This window comes from Mustela putorius, unplaced genomic scaffold, assembly GCF_011764305.1.
Source record: "Mustela putorius furo isolate JIRA1106 unplaced genomic scaffold, ASM1176430v1.1 tig00000551_pilon_pilon_pilon, whole genome shotgun sequence".
NCBI lineage: Eukaryota > Metazoa > Chordata > Mammalia > Carnivora > Mustelidae > Mustela > Mustela putorius.
In genome coordinates, this window is record NW_025421412.1 from 8,795,011 (window position 1) to 8,817,841 (window position 22,831).

Consider the following 22,831-nt stretch of genomic DNA (forward strand, 5'->3'; position numbering starts at 1 on the left):
CCCCCAATGATGCTCCAGTGGCAGGAGCAACAGAAGTTTATCTTTGTCCCGAGAAGGAGGAGTAGCGTGGTTCCTGCTCCTTGGAGCAAAGCGACGGGCATCCATCAGCCGGACAAGCCCCGGCTCCGCCTGTGATTCTCCTGGGGGAAAGTGGAGACCCGCGCGCCTGCCCTGCACAGCAAGGGACATCTTCTGGAGTCGAGTCGGCTGCGGCGATCAGCCAACGTGCCCCTCCTCCCCCGCCCCAGGCGCGGCTGGTTCCGACCGCTTCTTACCCTTCATTTATCCGTGCGTCATTTTGAGAGTCGGTCTTGTAAATGTTTAGCATTTTGCTGCTTTACTGCTTCTTTCTGGGGACAGTGCCAGCACTTGCCGAGACCGGCGGAGAGAGGCGACTCAGTCCGGAGAAGAGCGAAGTATGGGGACCCGGGCTAAAGGCTGCTGTCGTCCTTCCCGCACGCTATTTCTACATTCAGGCGGTGGATACATCAGGAAACAAGTAAGTCGAGAAACAGCTCCCTAACTCCTCTGGAATGCAGTTAAAATGTACTGTTTCTCCTTTTAAGTTTTAGCTGCCCAAGAACTCTTTTTTCCACAGCAGTTTAAATTCCAGGCTATTTGGATGCTATCCACATCTGGTTTTAACAGCCTTTCCCCGTCCTAATCAGTTTTTCTCTGTAGCTTTAGAAGTAATTCCAGATTAGCTCTTCTCCTGGCTGTTCTGATGGGAACTCACACAAGGACTGGAGATACAAAGCCCCTGCCCTTTGCTGGAAGTACTATTTCCACCTACTTTTGCATAAGCTGTTGTAAGGAATGTACACCCAGTTGTTAAAAACTTAGTTGGTTCATCTTTCTTTGGGGCTACCCTCTGTTTTTAGAGAGACATCTGCAGATAAGCATGATTTGAAATGCAGAAAGAAAATTGAAGCGCTATTTGAAACTTTACAGTTGAGAGGGAAAGTATCAAAGTGTGAATTTCCTTCATGTTTGTAACGAACATTATTTCATTCCACTGAATTCCAGCAATTAAAATAACTGAAGGCTTAGTTTTAGAATTCACATACTCCTGAAACGATTGTCTTTTTTTACTGGTGGATTCTGACTGTGTATATTTGGGGGGGGGGGGGATCTTGGGTATTTTAAGAAAAACTTCCAGGAAGTTTTCCAAAGCAGAGGGGGGGAGAGTTATCAATTTTGTCACTTGGTTATAACAATTGGGGGAACTAAATACCATCTTCAAAATCTTCATAGCAAAAGCACTCACTTAAAAAAAAAAAACCTTTTATACAGTGTTACTTAAATGATACACAATCTGCTGGCTTTTGCCTATAGATTGTGTATCAATCTACACAATTGAGCATGATTGTGTAGACTGATACACAATCATGCTCAATGATTGTGCTGAGCATGATTTGTAATACTGCTCTTTTAAAGAATCTTTGAGAGAGATTTTTCAAAAAGTCATTATCTTTAGAGGCAAATTCCCAGTTGCATGAAATAAATAGTAGATTGATAAGAATATTTGTATGTATAAAATGCATAAGTGGGTTCTAGGTTTATATAAATATGTAGTGTTTACATATTCCCTTGCAATTTTCTTTTTTTTTTTCCCCTTGCAATTTTCCATTGAAATGTTCATGTGTGGACATTTGTCATCCTCTCCTTTTTTTAAATCTCTGATCCATCACATTCATTCTGGTACTGTAAGCATGTGAGAGAAGCAGCAGACATATTAGGGGAAGAGTATGGAGGAAAGCACTGGGACTCAAAGACTGGACAGCACAATCTTTGTGCACTTGTGCCTTGAAATCATCTCTATATCTCGCTGTTCTTCCCTGACAGCTTCACATCTTCTCCGGGTGAAAAGGTGTTCCAAATTAAAATCTCTGCACCAGAAGAGCAATTCACTAGAGTTGGAGTCCAGGTTTTAGACCGAAAGGATGGGTCCTTCATAGTAAGATACAGAATGTATGCAAGCTACAAAAATCTGAAGGTAGAAGTTAAATTCCAAGGTCAACATGTTGCCAAATCTCCGTATATTTTAAAAGGTAACTTGTAACATAATTTTACAACAGCAGTATTTATGAAGACACAGGATGGGTATGTCTTAGGTGTTCTGAGTGCAGAGTGAAATTGTTACTGTGATATTTTGTTACTTTTGTGTCATCAGGGCCAGTTTACCATGAAAACTGTGACTGTCCTTTGGAAGATAGCGCAGCCTGGTTACAGGAGATGAACTGCCCGCAAACCATTACTCAGATTCAGAGAGATCTGGCATATTTCCCTGCTGTTGATCCAGAAAAAATTGCAGAAGAAATCCCAAAAAGATTTGGACAAAGACAAAGCTTATGTCATTATACCCTGAAGGATAACAAGGTACGTTTTGTGATTAAGGTTTGCTTGTTCGATTGATTGATTGTTTTGTTTGTTTGTTCTGACCATGTAGCTCTAAGTAGCTACCAGTGTTTTACTAAAAATCATTCTGTGGAATGCCTGGCTGGCTGAGTTGGTAGAGCGTGCAACTCTTGATCTCGGGGTTGTGGGTTCAAACGTAAAAATAAAATCTTTAGAAAAAAATCATTCTGAGGATCATTGTGATAAGCTTTATCTCAATGAAACCTGCCAGTACTTTTAGATTGACATAATAAACAAAATGGAAATAAGGGCGATGGAAAATAAACCATTAACTTAATACAGGTTCGATTCTCTTTTAGGTTTATATCAAGACTCATGGTGAACATGTAGGTTTTCGAATTTTCATGGATGCCATACTGCTTTCTTTGACTAGAAAAGTAAGTGTTTCTTGTCTCTTAGGTATAATAGACAGTTTCAGCCCAGGTTTTTCCATATAATTAAAAGAAAAATAATAGCATCAGTGGTGTTCTATTCTGGAACCTTATTATAATACTATTCTGGAGCTTTATGTCACATAGGCTACCTGTATGAATTTTCTAGGGTTACTGTCACAGAGTTCTGCAAACAGCAGAAATGTTTGTTCTTTCATAGCTCTGGAGGCTACAAGTCTGAGAGCAAGGTGTCAGCAGGGCCACGCTCCCTCCCCCACTGCCCAGAGACCTGTAGGGCAGGACCCTTCCTTCCTGTCCCTGCTTCTCACCACCTGCTGGCCCTCCTTGGGGCTCCGTGACTTGCAGCCTCCTCACCCCAGCCTCTGCCCCTCATCACACGGCCTCCCCCCATGTGTCTCTTTCTTCCCTTCTGGCAAGGACCCTAGTCATATTGGATTGGGGCCCGCCCCCCCTCCAGTATGACCTCAACTTTACTAATTATATCTGCAGCAACCCTAGTTCCAAATAAGGACATTCTGAGACACTGGGGTTTTGGACTTCAGCTTATCTTTGGGGGGGACAGAATTCAACCCACAGCAATACTTTATAAGGGAGAATGTCTTCAAATAAAATTGTTTCAGTACTAAATCTACTTTGAGCCCAGAGAAGGCTTACTATATGCTGAATCCTGTTCCTTGGTATAAAGTGATTTTCTCAGGGTTCTAGTGTGGTACCTCTCAGTGATAGTAAACTGGCTGATTGGGAAAACTATACCCATACTGTTACTGGTTGCTTAATAACAATTTATTGGATAATCTCTGTCTATAATTTGACTGAATTACTCATGGAAAATCAGTACCTTCTCAAGCTTGAGAGCACTTAGACTGAGTTTATTTTGAATATAGGAAGCTACTAAGCATCTGTATTCTGCCTCCTTCGGCGAAGACTTCGGGGTGCTGGCAGGTTTTCCTTGCTCATCTGTGTCAATCCATGGAAAAATAATACTTCAGGATTCCAGTTTCTCGAGATGCTTCTCAGACTGACCAAAGCCCCAAACATTTACCTATGGCTTGATTTAAGAAAAAAAAAAAAAAAAAAGAACAGGTTCTTTGAACACACTTGTGCACTTGTCAGTGGAGGTAGTCTAGCTGGGAAATCCCTAGAGCTGGCTTTGGTGTTGGGCTTCCAGAGTTTAGATTCTGGTCCCTCCACTGTCTGGGTGGGGGGTGTATTTATTTTAATTGGGTGCATCTGGCTCATTAACCAGGAACTCTAGTCCCAGTGCTTTGAGCTGTAACTATTTTCCAGTAATTCCCTTTCTGTCTCTGATCATCCTCGAGTCTTTTGGCAGCATTAGAACCAAGATTATCTTTGTCATTGCATCTCTTTTGGAAGCCAGTCTATTGGCCAATTTGCACGTCCACGGAAAGGATATCTAGTGTATATATATATATATATATATATATATATATATATATGAAAGTATTCTGAAAAATTACCCACTATTCAAGTTGAGGTAATTATCGTCACCTGAAGCTTTTAAAGTTGGTCTTTCATTTAGTACAAGTTCTCATTTTTCTTGGGTTTCACCACTTACTGGGTGGTCGGCGGTGCTTCAGCGGAGGGTATTATGTGAATCCAGCTAAAGTGAAAAGGTAGGTAGATGCAAACCAAGGAAGAAACCCGTGTGGGGTTCGAGGTTGCTGAGAACAGACAGCACACATACACGCCTCAAGGGCTGTAGTACTTACTTAGAGCAGAGGACAAGGAAGAGGATCCGGTCCCTTGCTGTGTGCCCCTGGGCCTGCAGATCAGCTCCCCCAGCCCTGCCCTGGGACCCTCCTGTGGGGTCTGAGATACAGCAGGCTGGGCTACCTGAGGGCCATGGACAGCTGCGCTTAAGCAGAACAAGAAGTACAGGGGCACCTGGGTGGCTCAGTGGGTTAAAGCCTCTGCCTTCGGCTCAGGTCATGATCTCAGGGTCCTGGGATCGTGCCCCGCATCAGGCTCTCTGCTCAGCAGGGAGCCTGCTTCCTCCTCTCTCTCTGCCTGCCTCTCTGCCTACTTGGGCTCTCTGTCTGTCAAATAAATAAATAAAATCTTAAAAAAAAAAAAAAAAAAGAACCAGAAGTACATTCGCTCACAAGGAGGCGAGCCCAGCCCAGACTGCGAGGCTCTGTCTCTTGGCAAAGAAGTGTTCCAGACCTGGGACCCATTCTTACATGGCCAAGCAGGGGTGGAACTACTGCATGCACGAGGCTGCCTTTCCCACACACTGACCCACAGAAGGGATTATTCTCTACAGCTCCCGTAGAGAAGCTCTTTACTTTCTTTTTCCAGGTGAAGATGCCAGATGTGGAGTTTTTTGTGAATTTGGGAGACTGGCCTTTGGAAAAGAAGAAATCCGGCTCACACATTCATCCCATCTTTTCCTGGTGTGGCTCCACAGATTCCAAGGATATCGTGATGCCAACCTACGACTTGACGGACTCTGTTCTAGAAACCATGGGCCGGTGAGCGATGGGTCTAAGGCGACCCAGAGCCTTGGTTTTATATCCTTGCTGAGTTCTTTCTCAGCCACCTTTGCGCTGGGATGGTCTGAGAGGGAAACCTGTTGCACTTTCTGTCTTCCAGAGTAAGTCTGGACATGATGTCTGTGCAAGCTAATACGGGTCCGCCCTGGGAACGCAAGAACTCCACTGCTGTGTGGCGAGGGCGCGACAGCCGCAAAGAGAGGCTCGAACTGGTTAAGCTCAGCAGGAAACACCCGGAACTCATAGACGCTGCCTTCACCAACTTCTTCTTCTTTAAACATGATGAAAGCCTGTATGGTCCCATTGTGAAACACATTTCATTTTTTGATTTCTTCAAGGTATGACATCAGTTGTGTCCAGTCCTTTTTGTCTTTCCAGATGTCCTCATTTGGGGGGAGCAAAACTGAGGCCTATAAACGATAGGGGCGAGAGAGGTGAGCACAAACTTTAGTGAACATCAAGGAGTGAGGCCCCAGGGACTGCTTTGGTCATGTGGGTTATACAGAGCACCCAGACTTGACCTTAAATATGCAGCAAGGGAGCTTGGGGCCTGGGTAGAGCAAGAATTTTTTTTCCCAACTGACCCTCAAGGTAAGCACATGTCAGCCCCAAATCGTTTATTATTAAATACATGTATGTGGTTTTACAAATACTTCTCCCAAAACATCACAACAGTCTAAAGAAGATTTAAACCAGGTGTCTCTTCTCAGACTTTCTGATAGGGAAATGTCTTGAAACCCATCCAAATTATTGCCTAGGAGTTCTGGGGATTAGGGAGGGCTTTCTGTATCTAAAATGTGGATTACTCATGTTTCCCGGGAAGGGATCCTTTTTCTTTTCCTTTTTTCGTTTTTTTTTTTTTTTAAGAGATTGATTTATTTACTTACTTGACAGACAAGTAGGGAGAGAGGCAGGCAGAGACAGAGAGAGGGGGAGGCAGGCTCCCCACTGGGCAGAGAGCCCGATTCGGGGCTTGATCCAGGACCCAGGACCCTGGGATCATGACCCGAGCGAAGGCAGAGGCTTTAACCCACTGAGCCACCCAGGCGCCCCAGGGGTCCTCTTTGCACTGCTAGGCCGTGGAACATTGCCCGTTTCTCCAAACCACTAAGCGTTTTCTAAAGACCCATGTCATGGAATGAACGGTGGACAAAAGGTAGTCACCTGTCCTCTGTATGTGGGAAGGCAAGTGATTAGCAAGCTCTATCTGTGCTGTAGATAGCCACGTTTTCTTCTGATGGGTTACATGCCAGCAGGTGGACCGACACAATGCTGTAAATTGAATTGTCAGTGTTTCCTCCATCTGCATATCACAAAGACTTTTGAAAGAGTTGGTCATAGAACCCAAGGGAGCTGTCATTAGCCATCCCCCTTCAGAGAATGTTCTGTCATGCCTTTGCTTTATTCCCACCTGTGCCATTTGCTACAACTAAAGACTAAGTGATTACCAACAGTTCTGTGAATATTTTTATTCATAGAAGCTCTCACCCCAGAGCTTATTAATTTCCTCAGGACTTGCATGTAGCCATCTGGTGTGTAAAAGCGGTGGTTAATATGGCCTAGGCTGCCGTCCTCAGGTGCTCCTAGGTGATCAGTAAAGCAGTAGAGGGATTACAAAAGCACGATAAATTTGTCTTTCCTAGGACAGCAGTCTTACTATTTTATTGTCTTCTTTAATGTTAGACACGTGGCCCCTTTGGGACATTTAGGAGAGCACGCAATAAGCCTTTAGCTCTAGGTCAGGTGTTCTATGATAGCATTTACTCCATGGCAGGGAAGGAAGGCAAAATCTGGCCAGTTTGCGCCTGACAATGATGAGGCTTCAAGTTAGAGAGAGGAGGAGAATCACGAGTGGAGAACGGCGATCTAATGACGGCTTTTATTTTACCGCTGTCCTGCAGCATAAGTACCAAATAAACGTCGATGGCACTGTCGCTGCCTATCGCCTGCCATATCTCCTCGTTGGTGACAGCGTGGTGCTAAAGCAGGACTCCATCTACTACGAGCACTTCTACAACGAGCTGCAGCCCTGGAAACATTACATTCCCGTCAAAAGCAATCTGAGTGATCTTCTAGAGAAGCTCCAGTGGGCCAAAGATCATGATGAAGAGGTAAGGTCCGTCTCTTCTACCCGTTCATTTTAAACGTCTTGTTCCTGAAAAGCATTCAGCATATGCTCAGATATGGACCTTACCTGTAAATGAGACGCCGCCTCCCCACGGCACACATCAGCCCCCTCGGGGTGAGCACAGACGTCTGGGCTTGGGTTCACTGTCCACTCTGCACTTGAAACGAAAAGCTGCAATGTTGGCCTCAAGGACAGTCTCTCTTTTGGGCAGGTTGGTCAGAGCCCCCAAGCACTGCCTCATCTCTGCTAGCAATATGAAAATTAAGAATGGCCAGTCCAGCAGGAAGAAAAACTAATGGCTGTAGATTAAAAGGCAGGATTGCATGAAGTACACTTCAAACGAATTGCTGAGAAGTGTTAAAGCAGTGCGTTAAACTTTGTCTTGCATTTACTTTACAAGGTCATTGTCACTCTGCCAGAGAGGCTTAATTCTAGAAGGTCTAGTATGATTCCTCAGACTTTCAAGTCTTAAAAAAAAAAAAACTCCTTTAATCTGAGCATACCCTCTTAAATGTTCCTTTAACACATAAGATTACCCTCAAAGATATTCCTCCTGCCTTTGTCCCACTATACATGGATTCTGAACATCAGTTTGCATATGCCTGCATGGGGAAAAGAATGTGTTTCATTAAAGGCTTTTGTTGTCATTGTTCCCATAGGCAAAGAAGATAGCAAAAGCAGGACAGGAGTTTGCAAGAAATAATCTCATGGGAGATGACATATTCTGTTATTATTTTAAACTTTTCCAGGTCAGTACTTTCTAAGAGAATAGACATACAATTTGTAATTGGACATGTTAGCAACAAATAATATTTCACTTAATAATTTCTTAAAGTATATTAATATAACGAGAGATATGTATATATACTTATGTGGGCAAAAACCAAGGATCAACATGAAATAGTAATGAAAACACTGCCAAACCAAAGATTAGCTAGAGGAGAATGCTACAACATGGGGAAAGTGTTTATGTTCCCACTCTGGGCTGTGTGGTTGGAAATTGGCCTCTCGTCCTGCAAAATTACTGTACGTAGATCAGTATCTTCTCTGTGTACTCTCTTGCTGCTGCCTTACTGGTCCTTGTCTAAATGGTGCCTAGTGTCTTCAGACCTACAATGCTAACCCCCTATGAGCCATAGCGTCTTTTGGAAAGAGTATTCCTGGACCTGAGCACTTAGGAATAATCAGAGTATATCTGATCATTTAAAAGGCTTTTTTTTTTTTTTTTTAAAACACAGTAGTAAACAAGTAGTTTGCTAATAACACTACTGGATGTAAATTAAGATTTTTGTTTTAATCCCAGAATTGCCGGTATTGAGCACCAAATCTTAGACTCTGCTACAGAACAAAGTTGGTCTGTTTCTGGTCTGCACTGGCCCTTCCCGCCTTTTTCACCTCCCCAGGGAACAGTGAAGGGATGGAGATGGTGAAATGTGTAAACTGAAGGATCAGGGGATTTACTGCCTGAATTCTTATAGATGCACGGGCTTGTGTTCGTTCACTCTGACTGGAACTAGAGCATCATCACCAGCCCAGGGCAAGTGCATTATAAACGAAGGTAGAGGCTGTGCAGGCCATGGTGGGAATACGCTCTATCCTAAAATTCCCAGTCTACGGGAGATCATGTGCACAATTATTTTCACTTCAAGACAGACGGTGGTAAAACCCAAACCCTACAAGTCATAGAAATAAAGGATAGATTCAGAAGAGGTCCATTAGCAAGAGGCAGCCAATGTCCAAAGGACAGTCACCTCTCAGAAGCTCTGGTGTTGGGGTTTTTAAGGGGAATGTGAAGAATTTTGCTTATCAGAACTTGTCACATATGAGTTAAAAGGAGCATATTCTAGCAAATTCTAGTGCATCGGATTTAGTGAATGTACTTTAAGTTACAAGTATGTAACTTGTAAAGTAAGAATGTACTTTAAGAACACTTTTGAATTGTTGCTTACACAGGAATATGCCAGCCTGCAGGTGAGGGAGCCCCAGATCCGAGAGGGCATGAAGAGGGTAGAACCACAGGCCGAGGAGGACCTCTTTCCTTGCACGTGCCATAGGAAAAAGGTAACCAGAACTGGCCAATGTCCAAGTAAGAACTGTCAAAGTAAGAGTAAGTCCTCATTCATTCCTTTAGATATTCAGTCAAACAACAAGTATTTGAGCTCCTCTGGGGGCGTCCGTACAGTTCAGTCCACCGGGCAGAGGCCATGGACGACCAGGCCGAAGAGAGGCCATTGACATGCAGAGAAGAGAGAAGACACAGGAACCCCCGCCACCCCCTCCAGCCTGGCAAAGTGGAGGAAACTTAACTTGACTACATGATCTGAGAATCCAGATCACGTAGCATTTGAATAGATGCTTACAGTTTGAAAAGTATTTTCACATGCATCACGTGAAATAGGTGTGGCAAAGTTCAGTACCTGGGTTTAGAGATTAAAAAATATATGACCATGATTATCAGATTATTCATTTAAGAAGCAATCTCTATTAATAGCAGCACATACTGATTTCATTTATAAAAGGCCGATTCACATAGACTTATAAGGCTAAAAAGGACCTTAAGGACCTTAGGGGTCACCCAGTAAATGCCTTCATTTTACGGTTAAAAAAGTGAGCCTGAAGAAGAATTTAGCTCAGAGTCCTCTAGCTGGATTATAGCAAAGTTAGGACCAAAAACCAGTCTCCATCATCAGATTGTGTGTCTGGTTGTGCAAAAGACATGATATGGCATTATACTTGTTTTTTGTTTGAATTGAATGAACATATTGTATAAAATTATAATATATATTACACACACATATCTATGGGTTATAGATATACATATACCTAGATAATATACAGACTTGACGTTATTCTAAACAATATCCTCATGTCTCTAAATGGACAAACTCAAAACTGGTATTGTGACTAAAGATGAGAAGGCAGATTTGGCAATTACTATGCCTGTCTCACAGGGAGGTTCAAAAGGAATGAAGTGACCACTATCTCTATATAAAGTGGTGTGATGGAAGCTCACTGACTGACACATTCAGGAATTTTACACATTGGTTAATTTCCAGTAGCTTGGAATCTGCCTGTTGGGAAAGTCACAGGGACAATAGCAGGTGCTACAAATCAGTTTTGGTTATTTTGTTTTTATTTTGCTTATTGGGAGTACTGACTTGCCACTAAGTAACTAACCCTTAGAGAAGTGGTACTTCACCAGTATTAACCCATCAGTGCTGAAAGTTCGTGAAATGAATTAAAGCCATCAAGCAAACAAAAATTGCCAGAATCGGGGGCGCCTGACTGGCTCAGTCGGTAAAGCATGCAACTCTTGATCTCAGGTCTTAAGGTCAAGCCCCACATTGGGTGTAGATAACTTAAAAATAAAAACCTTTAAAAAACAAATGGCCAGAATTGAAATGTACCTCCTCATGAGATTTGTGATTTGCAGCTCCTTTCTCCAGTCCCCTCACCCCCCCCCCCCCCCCTTTTTTTTTTTTTTTTTTTTTTTTTTTTTTGCTTTTCCTCTTTGTCTAAGTGATTTTGAGGAGTGCCGAATCAGATCTTCCCCGGACTGGTGCACTGAGGGGCTCTGCTAGCTTCCTCCTTGTCTGCCCCAGTCCTTCACTGACCTGATTCACAGCACGGGGCACTTTACGGGAATGCCGACGCTTAGATATTCGTGTTGTCCGTCAGTAGTCCCATAAGCCACAGTGTGACTTTCCCCGGGGTGATTCCAGGCACGGTCCTAGGTCCCACAAGCCTCTAGCACCAACTGCCTTTTTTCCTCCTCCCGTCTTTAGGGGAACAGAATTAATAGACTAACGTAAGTTTTCTTGACTCATCTACGACCTCTTGATGGCACTAAATATGTTGCTTCTTGATTGCAGACCAAAGATGAACTCTGATATGCAAAATACCTTCCCTTCACATAATGGTGCTCTGAAGACTCTTAACTGAAAAGAAGAATGTTTTTTTAAATATTAATTCCATGGACAGTACAAAATCCACCATGTGATTGTCTGGATTATGAACATAGGTTTCTTATGATGCGGTATTCCCAGGACGATCCTTTAAAGCACAGTTTTAAAATTTTGTAATAAAACCACTTTTATTTTAAAGGCCTGTGTTGTGCGGATTATTTGCTGTGTCTGGACCATGGAGCAGGCACACAGGGGGCCTGGACCCTGGCCTCGGTGTGGAACATCACAACAGCCACCACTTATCCGCACACGTGGTCCATACGACACAGCAGTGAACTGCGGTCTTCATGCCACTGTGATTTTGGATATTTAGCCTCATGGCCGAACATAACTCTAACTCCTAGACCTTACAAGACCTTTCATAACCGGCCTCTACCTGCATCTCTAATCCAGTTTCTTACCACCTGCTAACATGTACCCTGAGGTCCAGGAACACCAGCCCTTTACCATTCTGTTGGGGTCTTGCTTCTTACCTTACTTGGTTATGCTTCCTCTTGCTCTGGAATGCCAGGTCTCTCTTCTGGCTTGAGTACCCTCCAGTGCGCATCTCAGGAATCCCTCTTTTGAATCTCCCCTGCAAACTTGTATGGCTGTTGTTACCCTGTGGTGTGGTAGCGATCTCGTCATCACCAGATTCGAAGCAACTTGATTACAGAGATCATGATCTCCCATGTAATCTACTAGGGTGCCTGCAACTAGAAAGGCTCAATACCGAATGGGTGGATATTGAAAATCACTTTGAAATGTGATTAAGAGAATGAAAAAGGAGTTAGAAAATCTAAGACTGAAACCATAATATAATGACCTAGAGATTCCTTTACCCAATAGTTTCCCTTCCGTCTGCTGGTTAAGTAATCTATTGCAATTTTTTAAAGTTGTGGGATGTATCCTATACACAGAAGAATATAAAACATATCTGCATCTTGAAAATAATTAGAAAACACCCATGTAATTACAAAGATTCAGCTTGACCAAGCTCTAATCAATCTCCTGAGCCTTCAAGGGCCATCCGCACTTCCTTGTCAAGTCTGGTTTGGACAAGCACTCTGCTCAGTCCGTTTAGAGAGAATCCCCGTCCTCCATATCCCAACACTCTTGTTCTCTAACTGGCTTCCTGGTCCTCCACCAACCCCCCGTGACTGATGTGTTCTCAGCAAGAACCTATTGGGTCAGATTGGCCAGAATCCCTCCAGTCATCCCCAATGATGCCTTAGTAATTTTCTATCCAATGACCTCCACCCTGCTCCTTGGCTGTAAATTCCCATTTGTTCATGTGGTATTTGGAATTGAACTGTTTTTATTCTGAGATCTCTTTCCCCCTATTGCAATAGTCCTGAGTCATATGTATGTATGTCTGTCTTTGTGTATTTTTTTTTTTCTTAACTACCTTACTGTCTGGCTCTGATTTTGCTTTGATATTTATTACCACTTGGTTTCAAAAATGGAATGCTGCCGGTTCCTTAGAAGTATCTCTGTCTCACCCCATTATCTCCTCACCGGCTCCCGTGTAACCCCTACTGTGATGGTTGTAATCATCTTTTCTTTGCACTTATTTACGGTTCTACCACCTACATATACTCCTCTAAACGATGTAATTGAATCTTGTATATTTTTACATTGACATAAGTGCAATCATACTGAACGTATTTTTGTTGTTACTTGTTGATGCATATAGTGGCAGTACACGCATTTATACACGTACACATGATTTCACTGTGAATAGCATCACTCTCTTATCCACTCTATTGTAGAGGGACATTTGTGTGTTCCCATTTTTGGCAATTCCAGTGAAAGCTACTATGAGCATTCCTCTTCATGTTTCCTGGTTCCATTTGCTCAGGAATAAAATTCTGAATAAAGGAATATGATGGAATGATAATGAGGAATAAAATTCTGGGTTATAAAGTATATATATATCTATATATATACGTCTGCAATTTTACTTGGCAGAAAACTCCAATCTACAGATAAATTATTGGAATTAACAAGAGAATTCTGCATTTGCTAAATACAAAACCAACATATAAAGGTCAGTTGCATTTCAACATACCATTCAGTAACAGAAAATGAAATAAAAATGTTTAAGATAGCACTTTGAAAACTACAAAGTATATATTTGAGGAACTGATTCTAACAAAAATGGAAAAGACCTTTATAGAGACTATGAAAACTTAAAAAAAAACTAATTCAGTTTAAAAATATACATGTTCAGGGGTGCCTGAGTAGCTCAGTGGGTTAAAGCGTCTGCCTTCAGCTCAGGTCGTGATCCCAGGGTCCTGGGATTGAGCACCACATCGGGCTCTCTGCTCACTGGGAAGCCTGCTTTCTCCTCTCTCTCTCTCTCTGCCTGCCTCTCTGCCTCTTGTGATCTCTGTCAAATAAATAAATAAAATCTTTTTAAAAATATTCCTGGATTGGCAAAATCAATGTAAGAGATGTTATTTCTCCCCCACATGGCATATAAAGTCAATGTAACCCCAACCAAAAATACCCTGCCCCTTTTTATATGGAACTTTGCAAACTTTTTCTTTAAAGAAAATGTACAGGTTTGTGATGTACAGAAAAATTAAACACTCTTTTTTTAAAAAAGATTTTTTTAAAACTATTTACTTGATAGAGAGAGCAGAGAGCACAAGCGGAGGGAATGGCAGAGGGAGAGGAAGAAGGAGGCTCTGCACTGAGCAGGGCACTCGATGTGGGGCTGGATCCCAGACCCCTGGGATCATGACCTGAGCTGAAGACAGATGCCCAACCATCTGAGCCACCCAGAATTAAACACTCTTGAGGAAGGATGAATTGTAAGAACCTTCCCCACTATGCAGCCAGACTTTTTATAATGCTGTAGTATTTAAGTCTATGTGATATCGATGCAGGGATACAAAATACAGAATAGTAACAGAAGAGTGCCACATAAACAGATGCAGACCCATGTGTACGTGGAAATTCATTCTATAGTCAAAACTGCAGGAGCTGGAGAAAGGTTGTACATTTCAGTGCAAGGAGCTGGGACACTTAGGTTTAATGATTCTGGTCCGCATTCCAACGTGGAGAGGGTTCCCCACGCTACCAAGCAAGTCTCAGACACCAGCTGGATGTCCTATAATTCAACTCCACTCTTTTACTGTTTGCTTAGAAATGGCATCAGGTTCCACAGGTTAAAAGCTCCATCCCGGGGCACCTGGGTGGCTCAATGGATTAAGCCTCTGCCTTCGGCTCAGGTCATGATCTCAGGGTCCTGGGATCGAGCCCCGCATCAGGCTCTCTGCTCAGCAGGGAGTCTGCTTCCTCCTCTCTGCCTGCCTCTCTGCCTACTTGTGATCTCTGTCTGTCAAATAAATAAATAAATCTTTAAAAAAAAAAAAAAAAAAAAAAGCTCCATCCCACAAGACTGCCCTCCACTTCCCACCGCAGTCTCATATCCAGGTTGTTACTTGTGCTTCTGATCAATGAGCTATAAATCATAGATTACCATGACCCCTTCTTTGGTTTCAATCAATTTGCTACAATCGTTCACAGAAATCAGGAAACCAGTTTACTCACTAGATTACTGGTTTGTTACAGAAGATACCAAAGGATATGAATCAATAGTCATATAAAGACATACAGAGGATGAGATCCCTGACAAAGGAGCTTATGTTCTTGGGCCCAAGGGCACATGGTTCTGGCTCACCAGCCTGGAAACTCTCTGACCCCCATCCTTATGGGGTTTTGTGGAGGTTTTATTACAGAGACATGATTGATCAGATCATTGGCTATCAATCTCAAACCCCTCTTCCCTCCAAGGGAGATTGGGGGGTGGACCTAAAAGTTCCAACCCACTAATCACCTGGTTGGTTCTCTTAGCAACCAGCCCCCACCCCTAGCTACTCTACAAAAGTCAGCCCGTTGCCATTACAGAAGACACATTGATCACTCTCAGAAAATTCCAAGGGTTTTAGGAGCTGAATGCCAGAAATGGGGATAAAGATCAAATTCATATATTTCTTATTATAAATCACATATCACAGGAAGCCATAAATGGAAGAAAAGCAATTCGATCCCTAGCATACACTACATGCAAAGATGAATTCCAGAAAGATTAGTGACAAAACATAAAACATAATATTTTTAATCAGCAAAGAGACTATCTCTACATTATGCTAGTACTATAAACTTTAGCAGCTGAAATGGCTAAACAATTATTATTTCCTTCACTTTATGAGTCTACTATGAGTCAGATAAAAAAAAAAAAAACCTTAGGAGTTTTTACCAAAAATTCTAGACATTTCTGGGACATGTGCTTCTCAGGTCATGAGTGTTTTCTCCCCTCGGCCTGAGAAGTTTGCCATTTCAATCTATCACAATGACACTGGCCCTGGTGGCCTGTGTGTGTTCCCTGGGCCTCAAATGACACGACAGCATAGCAAGAATTCCTCTTCTGAACACCGTGTCTCATTGTAAAAATAAGAGAAAAGTAGGTGCTGACAGGACGACATTCATAATATATCTCTGCTTGTCTTATAAATCTTTTGTTTAAGCGTGAATGAGGAGAGTTGAGATTCCAATAAGGAATTCAGGGAGAGTGACTCTGACTGTTGAGTGTGGAATGTGTGACCTGTTGACGGATGGTAACCTTGGCAAGTCTCATGGGTCAATGTCCTTCCAAGTCTGGTTTAGAGAACCAGACTTAGGTTTGAACATTTGAGTTAGGGTATGAGAAATTGAACTGAAAGCCTCATATACATATAAATGTATATAATTTTTTCCTCTCCAAAAGACATTTTCTGCAACCTTTTCACTTTCCTGCAATTTTTTTTCACTCAACAAGACCTCAAGGATCATGGGAAGATATGCCTGCAGTTGTAGTGCTCCTCGTGGTGTGAGAAGGAGAAGGAAGTCTGGCACGTGCCCAGATTTATCTGACCCATCAAGTGTTCGTAGTAAAATAGTCCTGCCATTGATATCACCAAAAAAAAAAAAAAGAAAAAAGAAAAAAGAAAAAAAGAAAAAAGAAAAACAAACAAAGAAAAAATAAAACCATAATACATCATGGAGGTATTTCTGTAAGAGGACTTTCCCTTCCTCCATTTGGAATGCAAACCTAATGAAGTTCTTCTTTCCAGTTTTCTCTTAACTTAGGGAAAAGACCCTAGGGGCAAAGCATCCTCTGAATGGAACCCAAACTACCTCTCAGGCAATAAGAACCTTCCTGAGCCAACAGGACGCCCTGTGATTGACTTCTCCACAATGACCGACCTGATCCTCAATGCCCACCTGCATGTACCCACTAATCTTTGCCTCATATTTTCCTTATATAAACCTGGAAGTATTTTTGGCACTTGGGAGAAAGTCTTTGAGATGCTCTGTCTTCTGAGTGTTGGGTTCACCGAAATAAATTTTCTTGTGTCACCACCACTTATCTCTCTGCCTTTGGATTTTGTCAGGGGGAGCAGCTGAACCTAGTCTGTTTGGGACTCCGGGGGGGCAGAGGCTCTTGCACCCCCCCCCCACCTACCTTTCCATAGTCTTACATTTTTCTTAAAAAGCATAGCTTGGAAGATATGGAGAGAGGATGTGGCTATAGAGAGTAGCGTGAGGGATACTTGTAGTGCTGGATCAGCCTGTATTTGATCACAGTGCCGGGTAGTGGAACATGGCATGTGATAAAACTACATAGAGCCACACACATGTGCGCTCACACACCCACAAATGAGTGACAGGAAAGAGGGCAGTTACCCCCTGAACTGGGCTTGGGGTAGATCTATTCATTCAAGAAATATTGATTTGCCAGGAATGATTCTACACACAGGAGACTCAAAGGTAAAATGACGACAACAAAATGCCCTGCTCTCAGTTCAGTGAGGCGACAGACGCATTCACAATATATTAGGGGACCAGGACAGGAGGATAGGAAGAGATAGAAGGATACTCACAATATATTAGGGGACCAGGATAGAAGGATAGGATTAGGGAAGGCCACACTGAGAAAATGCCACGTGAGCGGAGACCCCGAGCAGATGCCGGGTTAGCCACTAGAGGAGGAAGAGCCAGGGCAAAATTCCTGCACTGGGACCATGACTGGCAGGTTCCAGTTTGAGGATCGTAAAGAGGCCTGGGTGCCTAGAGCTGAAGGAGCCAGGGAAGATGACCAGTAGGAAACAGAAAGGTAAGAGGTGACCGGACTGATCATATTGTTAAAAAGAAAACCATAGGCCCCAAATGGAGACACTTACAGTAAGACCCCACATCAGGATACCAAGACTTAATACGAACTTAACTGCAGTTTCCACCCCCACCCCCACCACCAATGTAACCTTTAACCAGTCAGCATGGAATTTCCTGGTTAGCATACAGCGCTAGGACATTTACGGATAGACCCCTTCCGTTCCCCTTCAAGGAGGACCTTGCCTAAAACAATGCATTACTTGCTAATGATTTCCTTTCCCCCAACACCCCTCCCCCTGCCTTTCGAAAACCTTTCTTCTTCCACAGCTTGATGGAGCTCCCTTTTATTTGCTAGATGCTGCCCAATTCATGAATCATTCAGTAAAGCCAATTTGATCTTGAAGGGGTCAAGGGCAGTCTGCCTTAAAATGTGCCACTTTGGATATTGATTATTTTAAATAAAAGTTATTCATGTGACAGGCCATGCAAGGACACTCTGACCCTCTTGTGTCCCCCTGAAAGCAGGAAATGAATCTCCCCTGCAAAAGGTACTCTTTCTGTACTAGTAGGTATCACCAGAGATGGAGAATTTAGAGCTGAAAAAGCTGTATAAACAATCTTTGTTACTTTTTACTAATTTGCTTCCACAACCCAAATTCTGTATAGAATTCCTTACAGATTGAAGCCCCCTGAGTTTTCTTCATTCTGTCAACTCTTCACAGACTTATTGTCTCTGCCTAAAAAGTATAAAAATTACCTGTCTAGATCATTTCTTTAGATCTCAATTTCATAACTGGGCCACTGTGCATATGTAATAAAACTTTGCTTTTTTTTTTTTTTTCTCCTGTTAATCTGTCTCATGTAAATGTAATTCTTAGTCTACCTGGAAGATCTCAAAAGATAGAGAATTTTTTCTTCCTTTCAATCTGTTAAATTGGTCACTTGAGTTTTTGTTGTTTGACAATATAAAACCACGGAGCGAAGATGGCTGACTAATAGGAGGACCTCAAGCTTGCCTCTTCCCTGGAACCCAGCTAGATGAATATCGACTCATTCTGAATACCCAAGAAATTGATCTGAGGACCAACAGGACAAACTGCAAACTAGAGAGAGAGAAGAGGCCACATTATGGAATGTTGGAGGTTCAGAGACATGATTTGGGGGAGAAACACATCACAGGGGGAGGGAACCCTGTCATGGAGAGTGGTGAGAGAGAGAGAGAGAGAGATTGAGAAGAGAGAACACACAGGGAATTGCATAAGGAAAACATTTCCCCAAAGCCATTGGCTGGGAAAATGAGAGGGGCTGAGTTTTGTGAGTTTTTATAACCAGCAGGGCTCAAAAACTGGAGTTTTAGAGGTCTGTGGAATGGCTGGCGTGGAGCCCTGAGGGAGGTAGCCTGGGAGCAGACTGTATCAATCTTAGGGTCCCCTGGGATGCCCTGGGAGAGATGGGTCCCCCTTCTTGGAGTGCATCTGGGACAGGTGCCATTGCATCTCAGACAAAAGAGCTGGAAGGTGCCATTACCCACCCCTGCCCCCCAGCAAATGCACAGAGACATCTGCTGACAGCTGCTAACCCAGACACGGCTCTTTCCTGCACTTTACTCCAGAATCCACATCCTTGTGCTTTGGTGCAACTGCCCTTCTGAGACAAACTGGTACTGGCCCAGCGCGGAAGAACCTCCCCCAGAGGGTCTGTGTGGGTCTGTGCTGCACTGGTTGCTAAAGTTTGGAGTTGTGAAACTCAGCCAGCCTGCCAGGGATGGAAAACAGGTGCAGGGCCCCGCTGGGTGGGCAGGTGGCCTGGACACAGACAGGGTGAGGCAGGTTTCTGAGGAACACCTGGGTCACACGAGGTGGGGACTGTTCACTTTTCTGGGAGGGCTTCTGGAACACTGGTAAGGACGAACACCCTCTCTGGGAACGAGGAAGAGGGCCAGTGCCATTTATTTCCCCTGCCCCCAGTGTAAACTAACTTCAGGAAGCAGCATAGTGCCAACTCTGGCGGCCTAAACTGCTTACACAAGCCCCACCCGCCGCATTCTGCAGATGCTGCTTTTCTCAGGCAACTCTGCCTGAGAACTAGTATAGCGGGCCCCTCTCCCAGAAAACCAGCACAACCCCACCCCCCCACCCCCGCACCCTGGGTCTACTGACCATACAGTTCTGCCAATCTTCAGCTCCAGTAGAAACAGCATCAGGTCTCTTTCCACAAACAGACCAGGGCACACCTAGTTAAAACCTGTCACAGTCTGGCCAAGGTCCTAACACTCCCCACTGCAGGCAAGGACAGACTCTGCCAAAGACTGACCGGAGGCAAATAGCAGCCAAAACACAGCAGCAGCGTGCATAGAGCACACCCCAGAGACACTTTCTAAAGCACCAGGCCCTGGACAGTATACGAAGTCTTCTTTATAAAGCCACTACTCTCAGGGGCAGGAAACATAACAGGCTTTCCTAACACAGAGAAGAAGACAGACCTAGACAAAAATGCCAAGATGGAGGAATTCATCCCAAAGGAAAGAAAAAGAAAAGGTTACAGGAAGGGATCCAATCGAAACAGATAAAAGTAATATGCCTGATGCAGAAGTTAAAGCAACGATCATAAGAATACTGGCTGGGCTTGAGAAAAACATAGAAGGTACTGGGAGACCCTTACTGCAGAGATAAAAGACCTAAAAACTCATCACGCCAAAATGAAAACTGCAATAATCAAGATTTGAAAGTAACTGAATGTAATGACCACAAGGATGGAAGAAATAGAGGAATGAATAAGTGATACAGAAGATAAAATTCTGGGGGCACCTGGGTGGCTCATGCATTACGCATCTGCTTTGGCTCAGGTCATGATCCCAGGGTCCTGGGATCAAGCCCCGCATCAGGCTCCCTGCTCAGCAGGAAGCCTGCTTCTCCCTCCCCCCAAACTCCTCCGATTTGTGTGTTTGCTCTCGCTGTGTCTCCCTCTGTCAAATAAATAAATAAAATTTTAAAAAAAGAAGATAAAATTCTAGAAAATAATGAAGCTGAAAAGAAGAGGGAAAGAAAAATATTCACAAATGAAGACTTAGGGACCTTGGTGACTTCTTAAAGAATAATGACATTTGTATCATAGGAGTCCCAGAAGAAGGAGGGAAAAGGGGGCAGAAGTTTTATTTGAGGAAATTATAGCTGAAAACTATAAGGAAACAGACATCCAAATCCAGGAGACACAGAGAACTCCCTCCAAAATCAACAAAAGCCGGCCCACACCAAGACATAGCATAGTCAAATTTACAAACTATAAAGAAAAACTCCTAAAAGAACCAGTGCTAAAGAAGTCCCTAACCTACAAGGGAGGAGAAATAAGATTAGCAGCAGATCTTTCCACAGAAACTTGACAGGCAAGAAGCCAATGGTATGATATATTCAACATGCTGAACAGGAAAAATATACGGTCAAGGATACTCTTGGCTAGCAAGGCTAGCATTCAGAACAGAAGGTGAGGGAAAGAGTTTCCCAGACTAAAAACTAAAAACTAAAGGAGTTCATGACCACTAAACCAGCCCTTCAAGAAATATTAAAGGGAAATATTGAGTGGGGAAAAAAAGACCCAAAGTGACAACGACAAGAAAAAAAACAGAAAATCTCCAGAAACAACAAAACAATAAAATGGCACTAAACTCCTATCTATCCATAATGACCCTGAATGTAAATGGACTAAAATGCCCAATTAAAAGACATAGGGCATCACAATGGATAAAAAAATAAGACCCATCTAATCGCTGCCTACAAGAGACTCATTTTAGACCTAATGTCACCTGCAGATTGAAAGTGAGGGGATGGAGAACCATCTTTCATGCAAATGGATGTCAAAAGAAAGCTGGAGTAGCAATACTTTACACCAAACAAACTAGATTTTTATTTATTTTATTTAAAAAAAAAAGATTTTATTTATTTATTTGCCAGAGAGAGAGCAGAAGGGGAGGGAGAGGAAGGCAGAGGGAGAAGCAGGTTTCCTGCTGAGCAAGGACCTTGATGCCGGGTTCAATCCCAGGACCCCAGGATCACGACCTGAGCAGAAGGCAGATGCTTAACTAATTGAACCATGCAGGTGTCCCAGAAAAATTAGATTTTATTTTATTTTATTTTTTTTTAAAGATTTTACTTATTTATTTGACAGACAGAGATCACAAGTAGGCAGAGAGGCAGACAGAGAAGAGGAAGCTGGCTCCCTGCTGAGCAGAGAGCCCGATGCGGGGCTCAATTCCAGGACCCTGGGATCATGACCTGAGCTGAAGGCAGAGGCTTTAACCCACTGAGCCACCCAGGCGCCCCGAAAAATTAGATTTTAAAACCAAAAGCTGTAACAAGAGATGAAGAAGATTATTATAATAAAAGGGTCTGTCCAACAAGATGATTTAACAATTGTAAATATTTATGCCCCCAAGTTAGGAGCACCCAAATATATAAAACTATAGTGAAGGAACTCATTGATATAATATAATAGTAGGATACTTTAATACCCCGCTTACGTCAATGGATAGATCATCTAAACAGAAAATCAACAAGGAAACAATGGCTCGGAATGACTCACTGGACCAGATGGACTTAACAGATAAATTCAGAACATTTCATCCTAAAGCAGCAGAATACACATTCCTTTCAAATCTAAGTGGGATATTCTCTAGAACAGATTACATTCTAGGTAACAAATCAGGCCTCAACAATTACAAAAAGATTGAGATCATACTGTGCATACTTTCTGACTACAGTGCTATAAAACTTGAAGTCAGCCACAAGAAAAAAAATTGGAAAGACCACAAATACACGGAGGTTAAAGATCATCCTAGTAAAGAATGAATGGATCAACTGGGAAGTTAAAGAAGAAATTAAAAAAAAAAAAAACATGGAATAAAATGAAAATGAAAACACAAAATATTTGGAATGCGGTAAAAGCAATCACAAGAAGGAAGTATATAGCAAACAGGTCTACCTCAAGAAGTATGAAAAATCTCAAACATGCAACCTAACCTTACACCTAAAGGAGCTAGAAAAAGAACAACAAATAAAGCCTAAAGCCAGCAGAAGAAGACAAATAATAAATATTAGAGCAGAAATAAATGATATAGAAATAACAAATCCAGAACAGATGAATGAAACCAGAAGCTGGTTCTTTGAAAGAATTAATAAAACTAGCCAGCTTTATCAAAAAGGAAAGAGAAAGGACTAAAAAATAAAATAATGAATGAAAAAGGAGAGATCACAACCAACACCATACAAACAAACAAAC

At 42.7% G+C, this 22,831-nt stretch overlaps 2 protein-coding genes across 2 annotated transcripts in view; one reads left to right on the forward strand and one right to left on the reverse strand.

The window, feature by feature from the left end:
* Positions 1-11,554, forward strand: POGLUT2 (protein O-glucosyltransferase 2). Its single transcript, XM_004746058.3, has 10 exons — positions 1-499; positions 1,846-2,051; positions 2,174-2,379; positions 2,718-2,795; positions 5,130-5,302; positions 5,424-5,661; positions 7,225-7,434; positions 8,111-8,200; positions 9,405-9,512; positions 11,324-11,554. Exons 1-10 carry the CDS (start codon positions 318-320, stop codon positions 11,339-11,341), a joined length of 1,509 nt encoding a protein of 502 aa, XP_004746115.1. The 5' UTR covers positions 1-317; the 3' UTR covers positions 11,342-11,554.
* LOC106005232 (translation initiation factor IF-2-like) overlaps positions 3,659-22,831 on the reverse strand; it is a 25,342-nt gene continuing 6,169 nt past the window's right edge. Inside the window, exons 3-5 of the mRNA XM_045081401.1 lie at positions 6,488-12,017; positions 5,012-5,733; positions 3,659-3,858 (exon numbers count right to left, since the gene is read on the reverse strand). The gene's annotated coding sequence lies outside the window, so the exon portion shown is untranslated. The remainder of the gene's footprint in view (positions 3,859-5,011; positions 5,734-6,487; positions 12,018-22,831) is intronic.

Excerpts from the sequence above, each read along its gene's own strand:
- POGLUT2 (XM_004746058.3), top strand. The coding sequence starts at position 318 with ATGTTTAGCATTTTGCTGCTTTACTGCTTCTTTCTGGGGACAGTGCCA. Across the intron at positions 2,380-2,717 it reads ATACCCTGAAGGATAACAAG|GTTTATATCAAGACTCATGG; the intron begins GTACGTTTTGTG and ends ATTCTCTTTTAG. Across the intron at positions 8,201-9,404 it reads ATTATTTTAAACTTTTCCAG|GAATATGCCAGCCTGCAGGT; the intron begins GTCAGTACTTTC and ends TTGCTTACACAG.